We start from the raw sequence: 12559 nt of genomic DNA on the forward strand, positions 1-12559 counted from the left end.
CAACCTGAACGCCATGGCAACAGAGTCACGTGGCCCCCTCCATCGTTCTCACGGTGGTCCCCACTCTTAACTCATTGCATCACATCACATACACACACACACAAGCATGTACAACCACACACAGAGACAAACACACTCAAATACAATCACAGCAGCAGGGATGCTCTAGAAACACACAACTTGGCTTGACATCATAGAAACACACAGTCAAAATTTGTGTTGCAGAGGGCAGATTCTGAAACAAAATGTCTTTTCTTGTCAAGATCAGCACTAATGCAAAACCACATCCTAATCTTCATGATGAATACAATGGAATACTGGAGCAATCAATTCTTTTTCCTGAAAATGTGATAGTAATTTCCTGTTTTTATAGTGTCTTCAAACACCATAAGAGAAAAAAAAAACTCAGCCACGGCTGTGCCTTTTGCCAGGGCTTTTATATTTCTTACAAAGGGGTCTTTTCTCTTCATGCTGAACCAGACTCTCTGGTCTCAACAGCTGTCTAATAGCTGTCAAGCAGACAGCTAACATCTACTTGACTGTGAAACTTGAACACCACTTTCAAAGTGTTGGCTGCATTCAAAAGCCAGCCTGCCAGAGGCAGTCCATAAAAATCAAAGGGAGCTCGTAAGGACAAAAATTTGAGCTTGGAATCAGGAGGCTTTATTCCACTCAAAGGGAACATGTAATTGATTCTTTAAAGCAGCGGAAAAGTGCAGATTTATGTGACCTCTAGGAAATGAATCAGGCACAGAGCCACATTTCAGTCACCCGGGGTCATGTAGTTCAGCTCAGACACACAGCATATGCTCACGGCATGGTGACAAGTATATGAATGTTCCGCAGAATAGGTTACTCAATGCATGCCCTTAGCTCATGCATCCTTTAACATTAGCAAAGCATGCTCATTCTCAGAACCCTGGTTACCAGGTAACCAAGAGAAGTTACATCACAAAAAAAACTTAGCTCTCAGATGATGAAATGCCTCAAAGATAGAGGTGTCTCAGAGTTTGAATATTCAAAATAGGTGCACACTGCAGTCATTGCCTCGCAAAATAGGCATGTAAATGACATGTTTGTGCAAGCCAAAAAACTGTGTACACCTGAACCCATTCAAATAAACACAAAAGAGTTCAAACCTGTTTTAAGTAAAATATGCCACACAATGCTGTTTTCTCTTACCGGCCCGAATCCTAAAACAAACAAGGCATGAAAAATCTCAATGTAATCAATAAAAAAGCAAACAAAATTCCATATTTAATCATGTTTTCTAAAAAAAAAAAAAAAAAAAATCCATTAGATCAATCTATTCTTGGATAAATCCCCCTCTTTACATGGCAGACCACACTGCAATGTAAGCAGCTTCAAAACTAACTCACCGTTTTCCAACTCGTAAGCATCCCAAAGTTTTTCTTCTGCTTTTCAGAACAACATAGTCCCATTGTCACTTAACAAAAAAACAAACACAACCCGAAAGAAATGCTGCAAGTTCCACAGGCAACAACTCCGCTCAGCGACTCTCGCCTGCTTCCTCTCTCTAAATTCTCTTTTCTGAAGTGGAGTCAGGCAGGAAACATAAAGTGATTAAGCTGACTTGACTGACTGGCCCACACAGTCTAACAAGAGATCGATGGCTCCTCCCTCCAACACAGGCCTGAGCATGTGTACCCACCTACTTCCCTTTTACTAGATGGAGTAATTCACCGAGGTCGCTGGCAGACGTTCTGCCTCCTGACATGGCCCTTAGGCAACAGCTAGCATACCTGAGCTAATCAATGAAAGGCCCCAGATAACAAGTTTAGACCGCCACACTGCTGTAAAAATGACCTGTATTTGGGTCATTACAAGTCTTTCAGTCTCTAAAAGTTGCCTGAATTCTTATAGTTCACTTTGACCTTGACTGAGACAGAGCAGAGACAGAAATGGGATTGCAGAGGAACAGCTTGACATCATATTGCAATATCTCGGCTGTGCAATCTGACAAAATCCGGAGTGATCCAACGTTGCCTGTGAGTCGTGTGGCCGTTTACAGTGTCAACACACTGTGGATTGTGCCTGGCGAGTTTTCATAGTTTAGAAACATTAGAAAGACACATTTCCTGGAAGGTGTTGATCCAGACTAGGCTAGAACAGGGTTACTGTAACAGCAGGTTTCATATTTACCTTCCTCATTCTGGCTTATTTTCCATGATAACAGCAGATTACAGAGGTAAGGCTTTTTAATTACAATTAGGCACCATAATCACTACTGCAGCTTGGCTGATCTGCTCACCGCCCTTTCAGTCAAACGGAATCACAACACTATAATTTAATGTCCATTACCCCTGCTACAGCTACAGACCCACCACTACATCTGTTTCAATAATTTTGTCATTTTTTCCCCTCTGAAGACGGCGGCGCTTCAAAGTTGAAGTGACCACACGTGAGTTAAAGTTTCCTACTCGCTCGCGCGCTGCTCGGAGGCTCGCTCGCACGCTAACCCGCAAAGCGCTACACTCCTCTAACTGGATTCAGATGGCAGTGTTTGTCCAAGGCCGTCACCGGCATCGGCATGGAAGTGTGGCGAGGCTAATGATAGTGAGGGGCAGGGAAGCAGCTCCCCGCTCTGAGGTCACAGTGACCAGGCTGGCGGTCAGCAGGGTGTGTGGTCCCGTAGCCCCGGATACACCTGTGCCCTTGGACACCGAAAGTGGAGACACCCTCGGTTTGATCCTAGGTGCAATTACAACTTCTCCGGTTCCGAAAAGAAACAGGCTCTTTGTCAAACATCGCGTCATATAAATTCTGGGAAGAAGCAAAAGCCTGCAGATGCTGCGCTAATGGTGCAATAATGACGCCGCATTTGACACTAATTTTGCAATAAAAATGAATGGACTAATACATTGTGTTTTACTTCCTTTGTCCCTTTCTCTGCGCAATTGCACAACAGTCAAGCACGCTGATGAATCTAAACTGTAACATCATAAACTGTTGGCCTCTTTCAAAAGCAGCATTGGTCAACAATGCTTAATGGTGGCACTGGGTCATACCGGGAGGACTCTGACTCTCGGTGAACAATGTGCCGGGCCTGCCTGACCGAGCGGCTGTGCTGCTGCACGCCTGCAGGGCCTTGTGCTCATTGTCTTGGCAGTCCCAGTGACGTGGTTGTCTGTACAGGCTCAACCTGGCTGCTTGGTCGAAGCGCTGCTATTGTCGTCTGGTAACCAGGGAGCAGAGGAGAGGAGGCAGCGGGGGGCACGGGAAGTAAAGAGACAGGAAACCGGTGTCACGGTCACAGTCACCCGTCACGGTCCGACAACACCCCTCCCCATCCCGATCCTCCCTCAGACCACAGTGTAGAATACAGACGGAAATGGACAATGCCACCCTGGGTGTTTATAATCTGACGCCGCCATACAGTCTGCACTGTCTGCGCAGGGGTTGAGTAATACTGTGAACTGTATAGTAATTTAGTTGAGCACAAATGAAATACACACGAAAAAACGTTTATGTGCATCAAAGCAAAGGGAAGTAATTAGTTCTAAATAGCTGCTTTGTGTAGTCTTCAAGTACCACAATGTGTTTATTTACATTCTCTTAAACCCAACCAAAAAGCTGTCTTTCTTTCTTTTTATTTAGATCTGTCATGCCAATCGATGAGACTGGATACTTTATCTTTTAGCCATGCTTGCAGCGTTCTCTCGGGAAGGAAATTTCTATTTGTCGATTAGACTGGATATTTTGTACACGCATTCAAAGTGCCCAGAGGACGTTTTAACTTTTCCTCTGGCATCATCATGAGGTTGACATTTTTGGGTTTTTGTACAGTTACAAGTATTGGATGGCTTACCATGAAGTTTGGTTCACGTTCCCCTCAGGGGGAACTAGAACTTGGTGAGCCCATTGCACCAACAACGGGTCAAAATTTTCATTTGACCAAAAAAATAACTAAATATCTGCAAAGCTAATGACATTTCCATCAGGTTCAGCTGTAATTTTTTACAAATTAGCAAATGTTAGCATGCTAACATGCTAAACTAAGATGGTCAGTATGTCAAACATTAAATCTGGACCATGGTATCATATTCATTGTCACCATATTAGCGAGCTGACTTTGGCATGAGCTCAGTGCACCTCTGTGCCGAAGTACAGTCTCACTGAGTAGCTAGCATGGCTCAAGACTTGCTTAGTCTTACTAAAACATAAATTTCAGTAACTTGGTATAGTACGTAAGCCTCTTATGCTATAAATAATACTGCACTAGAGGCCTTCATGGTTTAAACTGTAACTTAAGAGGTATGCTCCACTTATTTTATTCTTTTTTCTTTTTGGGAGAAAATCTGTCAAATAAACTTAATACTGGCAGGGTTGCCAACTTTCACCTTCTGTCTCAAGCTCCCCAAAAAATTCCCACAGATTTCAATCACTGACCCTGAATTTCATTCATGTTAGCTTGACAGATAATAAATCTCACTCAAAGCTGAAATCAAAAGTTGGCAGCCCTGATAATGGCTTACATTTGCTAGCAAAGCAGAAATGTTTGGTGCGGCACAAACGTTACACAAAACATCAAACACTGCTGTAGCACTACTTTGTTGTTTAAAAGAAGACATATGATAGATGTTAATATAAAGGAGAATGAATGGAGTCCTTTCAATTAGCTGCCTCAGCAACACAGAGAGCGATGAGGATGCAGCCCGATGGACCTGTCAGGTGGGTACACCTTTAAAGCTGGGATGAACTTTCCTCTACCAACTCTTCATTTTATCTGTTAATCTTAAACAACACTCGGTCATTTAAAGGTGACCTTTTCTGATGACGTCAGAGTGAGAGTGTAGCAATGTCCCACTGGGCTCAACATTACAACAGAGCCAACACCCACGCCACACTCAAATGAATGACAAATGCATCTGTGTGCAGTTTAAATCACTCTGCATGCACATCTGAAGTTCAGCCCAATTGTGTAACACACCATGCGTCTCAGGTAGTTTGAATGAGGTGAGAAGCAGAACAACTCTTTCGGACATTTATGTTATTCAAAAATACGAGGAACTCAGTAGTCATGCATGCAAAACGAACACTCATGCTTTTTTTTTTTTTACAAGGGATCCATAAAATAATGATGGCAGCTCACGCACTACCACAGAACGGCTGTTACTTTGCAAGTGCGTCAATGTGGCAAAAAGCAATTTACATTTTGCATACACTGTGCAAATTGACAACCACGCTGCAACAAAGACCAATTGTACAGCCTTGCAGAAGTCAGTCCGATCATCGTACAGTAAGTTCAGTCATATCGTGTTTGCTAACAGTGATTGCCAGTATACATACTGTGAGAATAATAATTTTGCAATACTGAACAGCAGTTCGATGTAGGATTCAACCTGTGAGACTGTCATCTTAAAACTACATCTTTGTAGATTATGGTTTGAGAGACATGACACTGTATCTTGGCGGTGTTCCTGGGAGGTCTTATGGTGCATATACAAAGAGCTCAAGCTCACTTGGTATGTCATTAAGAGAATATTAGTGTTTATATGATGACTATTTAAACTTGCAATGTGTAGATTAAAGGTTCCTATGTAAGTTGAGCTATGGACGACATCAGTAACTTTTCAATACTTGCTTGTACAAGAGCAAAGATGGTCAAGTCAACAGTAATGCCACCTGAGGTCCCTCCTGAAGTGATTCCCTTCAGCTAATTGTCTAAATTAAGACAATAAAATGTTTTGTTTTGCAGAAAAGTGAATCGTCAATAAAAGGGCAGCTCGAATGATTATCAGAACCGAAAACTTCAATTCCATGAACAGAAGTCCCATCCATCAGAGGGCAGACGTGTCTATAATAATATGATATACAGGCTGAACTCTCCTACCTTGTTGGAGGCCATGTCGCTGACTGAGCGGTAGGTCTGGATGGTCTCCAACTGGTCCAGACACCAGTCCAGCTCCTCCATCGTCTCCATAGCCAGCTTCTGGTAGGACTCATCTGCCAACAGACACATGGACACGTAATCAGGCCCAAGAGGATCCATGTCCATAGCTGTGCCCCCCGACACCTTGCGTGGAGGTCCGAGGGTCCCAGAGTGGCTTGATCGTACGGACGACTGGCCCGCGGGACATCCGGGAGAGGCAGAGGAAGAGGGGTGTGTGTGTATGCAGAGCTCCTTCATCTCGTTATGCTCCACCACCTCGGAAGGTTGGGGGAAGTCGCACTCTCAGACAAACTGAGGCTACAGTTACTGTTTGCCGACTCTCTCTCTGTAGTCTCTTTCAATGCGTGCCCCCTCTTTCCCTCGCTCTCGTGCACTCCTCAAACCCCCTCCCACTCGGTCTGGTTCCCCCGCCCCCTCTCTGCCGTTCGCTTATCCCCCCTCTCAGTGCTGAATGAGTGGCGTGCAAACTAGGCGGTCTGCTGCCTCCTGCTGTTGATGTGTCTGTGACCCCCCCTCCCATTTAAATACATACAAATGATGTGTACATAGAGGTACAGTACACAAACCCACTGCCTGAAGAGGGGCTTGGTGAAAGAAACCCATACTCCCTTCATGATGTTTTTAACCCAGAGAAATGCATCTTTATGATATCTATTAAATCCAAACTAAAAAAGAAGAAGAGAACCGGGATGGACAGGGATTAAGAGAGAAAGCCAGCATGAATTTATTTGATGCACTTTGTCACTGCTGCAAAGGCAACTGCTCCAACTCCCTCCACTCCCGGTGACTTCCTTTCTGAAACATGCAGACCACTTCAAGGCTGTACTCTGCTGTCCTGCAGCAGCTACACCACCATGCTCCACAAACTGGCTCTCTCCTCTCTGAACCTCTCTGAGGGAGAAAAAAAAATTATATCAAACACCAAACTCTGTGTTTGCACAAGCAACACGAGAGGCAAACTTTGACTCCCTGAATTGGGGGGAGGCCAGGCCAGGGTCTCGCTGTGTGCCAAAGAAACCAGAGCACTTCCTCTTTGGCCCTGAACTCACACAAAACACGGAGCGGAATTACTGAACGGCGGAGTGACTGCTGAGGACAATTGTAGCTGTCATTCGGTGAAGCAGCTCTGTAGTTAGCAGCTATGACTCACATGTGGTAGGCGCACAAGTTTTAGATGAAAAAAAGCCGTTTATGAGAAATGCACTGAGATGATAAAACACGAGGAAACATATTAAGAGGGATCATTCGCTGATATGCTGGGGAGAATGTTGATTCAACAAGTTTCTGCCCGGAGGGAGTGAACGCTGAACGCATCTGGATCTCCCCACCTTCGTTTTTTTCTATGGAAAAGACTGATCTCTACTTCACAGGGCTTCACACATGGAAGAAATTTAGCCCATATGCTTAGCACAACAGGAAAGCCAGCGTGCTGCTCCCCAATTTACGTCAATATAGTGGATCAAAGCACTTCAAAGCGCAGCGATGGCGCACAGACTCACAACCGGTGTTTAACAAAGAGTTTCAATGAAGTCTCAGACAATAAATGTGCACTTGAGGAACCCTCCCACCACTGAAAGATATCAAAACAACCTGATGACAGTGACTCTTCTGAATCGAAATGCAGACTTTCAACTGTTTTGAGCCTGATGTGGTTTTTAGAAATCAGGCCACCGGCTCCTCACATTACATTAGCATGACTGTTAGCACCAGCCTCATTCCTCAGGTCAGACCAGTTTTCCTTTACTTCAGCTCCAGGTTGGAGAATTCAAAGAACCCTTGGCTACAATATATCGCTGGATGCCAAGCTCCGTGGTCCAAACTATTCACAGGAACCACTGGCACCCAAGCCGTGTAAAAGTCAGTGACACAGAGCAGAAATCAAAGCAGCTCATGCACAAGGCGGTAAGCTGTTGAAACAGGGTATACACCAATATGAGGCCGTCTTGAGCCATAGGGGCAGGAGACGTTGGCAAGAAGGTGCAACCACATCCTGCCCCCGTTCCCTCCAGTGAGGGCATATAGAGACATGAGACATTACAACGAGGAAGTCGGGAAACATCAAAGGCTTGGCTCATCCACACCGCCTGTATGACCGGGATTCAGGTCATTTTGAAGCTGGCGGCTGATTCATATACACAGTCCAGAATCTGATGGCAGTAAAAATCCTCAGATGCAGAACAAAAGTTTGCTGGTTTCAGCGTCTGGCTTCAAACCACTTGCCTACAGCAAGATCACTGAAGCAGAACACATTCATCTGTTGTGTTTCCTAAAAATGACAACAGCTGGACTTGGGGCCATGCTTCTCTGACATGACTCATGTTGTAATCAAGTTTGAGTTGAAGTAGTAATTAAAACAAAGTCCTGCGCACACACGCACACATTAGAAGTAGTCATCATCACCTCTACTTCATCATAAATACAGTGCGCTAAATGGGCTGACAGACATTTCACAATGTCACCAGTCAAAGGTGGCGTGACGCACTTTGAGTCTGAAAAACCTGCTCCCAGACAGAGTGCGAGGTACTTTTCCAGCCTGTTTTTTCAGTGGAAGTCTGTTTTTTTTCCTTCGGTGAGTCCTAATGCTTTGGCCATATGCTGGAGGCTGCCGAGAGGACAACAGACCTCAGTGTGCAGACAGACCTCGTCTGCCTCCCCTCTCTCCCCCTTTTCCCTCCAACTCTCTCCCCTATAGGGCCACAAACTGGCCTCTGTGAGAGTCATCAACTGCACCAACGACCAGGGCTGGGCTCAACCCCCCCCCCAAATCCATTCCCGCCTGAGACACCTTCTGCTCACATCCACCTCACACTGCCCCTCTCTGTGCTCTGGACCTACCCCCCAAAAACCTGTTTCCCTCGGTGTCTGGCTGAGGCTGGGTGTGCAGGGCTGGGCTGCCTCATCAATTATACCTCCTTCTGATAAGCTTCAGCCAGAGGTGGAGGCTCAGATACTTCACTTAAAGTCCCCTCCGCTCAAATATGGTTTAGTCTTGTTCCTACAGTTGAGTGTTTGAGCCTGACTGTACAAAATGATGTGCAAAGCTCGACACTAAATGTTGTTTTCACGCTCATCTACTGAAAGTGGAAAGTGTCTCTGCACACATTGAAAATCCAGTTTCAAAGACGCGGGCTTACAAGGATGATTTGTGACATCACAAGAAGTTTGGGAGCCAATCCTGGTCCGATATTCAGCTTACACAAGTGTGATGTGGAACCTTGAAGTCTCCAGTGCACAAACACTGACAATGATGTGGGTGAAAGTATGCAAGTGCATTTATCAGAGAACTGCATTTAAGTATCAAAATTAAAAGCACTCAATAAGTGCTAAATTATTAAATAAATCATTTTTTTATTACTGTCATTGATGCATGTTAAAGGCTGCATGCAGCTGCTAATTTCACCTACTTTATCTCCTGGTGGGTAGTTCAATCTGTGACTATAAAATAACATTCATGCATAAAAATAAATTTTATTACCTGTGTTGTATGTAAAATGTTAACATGTAAAGTAATTAGTTACTATAGCTGTCAGATGGATTCCCTCAGTTGAGCAGATACATAAAGAATATACTATAATATAAAATACTCAAAAATACTCAAGTACTTCAAAACTGTTCCAATAAAGTACTTGAATACCTGCGCTTAGTGTCCACCAGTGGCAACAAGAGTTTCTGTGTGAGCCGCTGTACAGGCGTGACGTAGAGTTGAGGTTTTCATGGCGAGGTTGACTTTAACACAGTGACTAATGTCTTAAGTCTTGTTTATTTGTACTAATTTGACGAGTCAGGAAACAATGGGGTCAGTTACAACAGAGGGTCAATGAAAAACACTCGAGTCATCACCGTCAGTTTAAAGTGTAAACAGCTCCGAGGTATCTGCACGTACGCAGAAAGGCATTCCTCATCATGAAGGAGAAAACACTCCAACACCGATACGCACACACACTCAGTGCTGTTTGTGTTTGACTTCTCACTACACGTGGGGCTGAGGCAGCCTCACTGCTGCGGCTGAGCAATGAGTCACCTTTGTATCACCCCTGACGTACGTCAGTTTATTCACCAGTCATGACAGGGGGGGAAAATAGTGTGACATGGGGAGACGAACAGAGAAAGAGAAAGAAAAGGAGAGAAACACCGTAGTTCTACTAAATGTTTGTGTGATCAGAGAGCAACACAAAGGGGTTATCAGTCAGCTCAGTACACACCTGGTGGGAAAATCCACTAAAACTGTAAATATCTTGAATTTGATGAGCAAATTCTACTCTTTGCTCTTTGATTGTGCAATTTGCATGCATTCTGCTACAGATTCATAAAACTGTTCCTGCTCCTCATTTTGAAAAAAAAAAAAATTATTTATTCATTTTTATCATGTTACATTATAGAGAACTTGTTCATAGAATACCTTGCTGTTTATATTTCTGACAAACACAAGAAAAGTAAATTCTCAACACTAATATTGTTAAAATCAATTCTTTTTGAGGATTTCATAAGCAAGTGCTAAGTGCTTTCTAGAAATAACTGAGGCATAAATCCATTAATGTGCAGCAGTCCATTTATCATGTTTAAACCTGTCAGCAGCGTACACATTAGTAGATAAAGTAGATCTTATTGTCTTTACGGTTTTATACTATTAGTTGTGTCATTTCCACCGTTTTAATATAGCTGTTTGATGCATGTATTTGTGTATAATTCTTTACTTTTTTTCCCACTGCAGGACCCAACCTAACCTTTCCATAAATATCAGGAAAATCTCATCTAGGGAGTTCTGCTGATAAACCAATAAAAGGAAGTGACTACTGCATGAGACTGAATGTGATAAAATATTAGGAGGGCGGTGTGATGTAATCTCTGCGGAACCTGTGGTGGACATTTACGTCCAACCCCGAAACCACACGTTCAGCCTTTGTCTTCTCTCAAAGCCCTCACTACTGGTTATGTCTCTTCATAGTTTACAACTGCGGGATAATCTCCTCAACTATCAAAACAAAAGGCTTCAGCAAACACACAGACACACACCTCATCAGGGCCTGTTTGACAGCTCCTTCACAATGCACCATGGAGCTGTGCTGGCACGGGCCAGCTTGAGGGATGGGCCGCAGCGAGGTTTATGACTGTGCTGACGTCAATGACATAATTCAAATACTTAACCAGGCTGCACGCTTCCAGCCCTCCGGATCCTCTTGTCTGGCTGCGAGCCTGGAAAACCTGACATGGAGTCCTGCTGTGGAGCAGAGTAACTGCTGCAGACAGGAGCGGGTCAGATTTGTGGTCAGCTGTCTGCCTGTGTGTCCGTCCACCCATCTGTTTATTCATTATTTTACCTCACACACACAAGGAATACAGTCTAAAAGGAGACATCAAGACACTACTGTGTTTAATCCCTTGGACCAGAATGACACTATAATGTGTCCAGATATCTGACACATAAATATTTAATAATAAATGTTTGGACACAGTTTACTTGGCTGTTAACACACCACTCATTTGTCCTTACAACAGGCTTCCATATTTCCTGGTGCACTTATTACATGCACGTACACACAGGTTGGCACATACACACCTACACACACTCCCGCCCTGATTTGAAAGTGATTATTGCTTGTTATTTGGCATCAAAGGGCAGATTACTGCTGATTAAGACGTGCAATTCTTCTTCTTTCTTCTGTCAGAATAACCTGTTTCAGATTAGTCTTACTTCTCGTTCAGGGCATGTTTACAAAAAGAGACAAAGGATGAATGAGTGGAGCTCATTGTGCGGGGCCCCACACCCTGAGCAGTTTACGCACAAAGTCACGTGTCTGTTGAGTTCCGAGGCAAAGAACGTGTATGTTTAAATGCCGTCTGCTGCCATACTGAATTCATTTTGCACAGTTTGCATTGGAGTCTGCATTAAATTCTTGTCTTGATGAAACTTGATGAAAGGGCGTTGTGATGGAGATACAGTTGAACACAAAATGCAAAGTGCAAAATGATGTGTCTCAGCATTTTGGGACATTACCTTTTCTCTTTCTTGCTGATAGTTAAATGTCAAAATTGATTCCACTCTCATAAATGTTAACTGAATTTAAGTCAACAGTCAGCAGCTAATCAGCCTAGCTTATCATAAAGACTGGAAACAGGGGCAAACAGCAGGCCAAAGACGACAGAGATCACAAAATACACCCACCTGCATCTCTAAAGAATCTCATTTGTTTAATTCAGATAAAAAGCAAAGTGTAAAAACAAAAATTTGTGCTGGACTACTTCTTGACCGAGGTCGTGACAGCCTCGAGTCTGCGGTCATCTCACAGTGACGACAAGACTTCGCAAAGTCACTGCGGCTGGAAAGAGTCCAGCACATAACAACACCCCCCCCAATACACACACACACACACACACACACACACACACACACAATGTTTCTCTACAGATTAAACAGACGAGATCCTTCAGAGATGCAGGTAGGCGTTTTTTGTTATCTTTGGACACAAACGTTTTTCTATGGAACAAACAAGATTTAACGCGTTGGTGAGCTGTAAACTTTAGAGGTGATTGATGGATGGATTTTCTTTCTTGTGACCAGAGCCAGAGTTTCCAGTCTTGATGCTGATCTAAGCCATCTGACCCTTTGCTGTATTTGCTTATATTAAAGTGACAGACATGACAGTG

The 12559-nt window shown here is 43.8% G+C and overlaps 1 protein-coding gene across 3 annotated transcripts in view; it reads right to left on the bottom strand.

The window, feature by feature from the left end:
• The window catches only part of LOC121614518 (cAMP-specific 3',5'-cyclic phosphodiesterase 4B-like), a 48165-nt gene that overhangs the window by 7944 nt on the left and 27662 nt on the right, over positions 1-12559 (bottom strand). For all 3 annotated transcript variants that reach the window (XM_041948422.1, XM_041948423.1, XM_041948421.1), the window contains one exon: positions 5855-5967. In XM_041948422.1, the coding sequence (XP_041804356.1) occupies positions 5855-5967 (113 nt within the window). The remainder of the gene's footprint in view (positions 1-5854; positions 5968-12559) is intronic.

The sequence above is a fragment of the Chelmon rostratus genome, chromosome 12 (genome assembly GCF_017976325.1).
Source record: "Chelmon rostratus isolate fCheRos1 chromosome 12, fCheRos1.pri, whole genome shotgun sequence".
Lineage (NCBI taxonomy): Eukaryota > Metazoa > Chordata > Actinopteri > Chaetodontiformes > Chaetodontidae > Chelmon > Chelmon rostratus.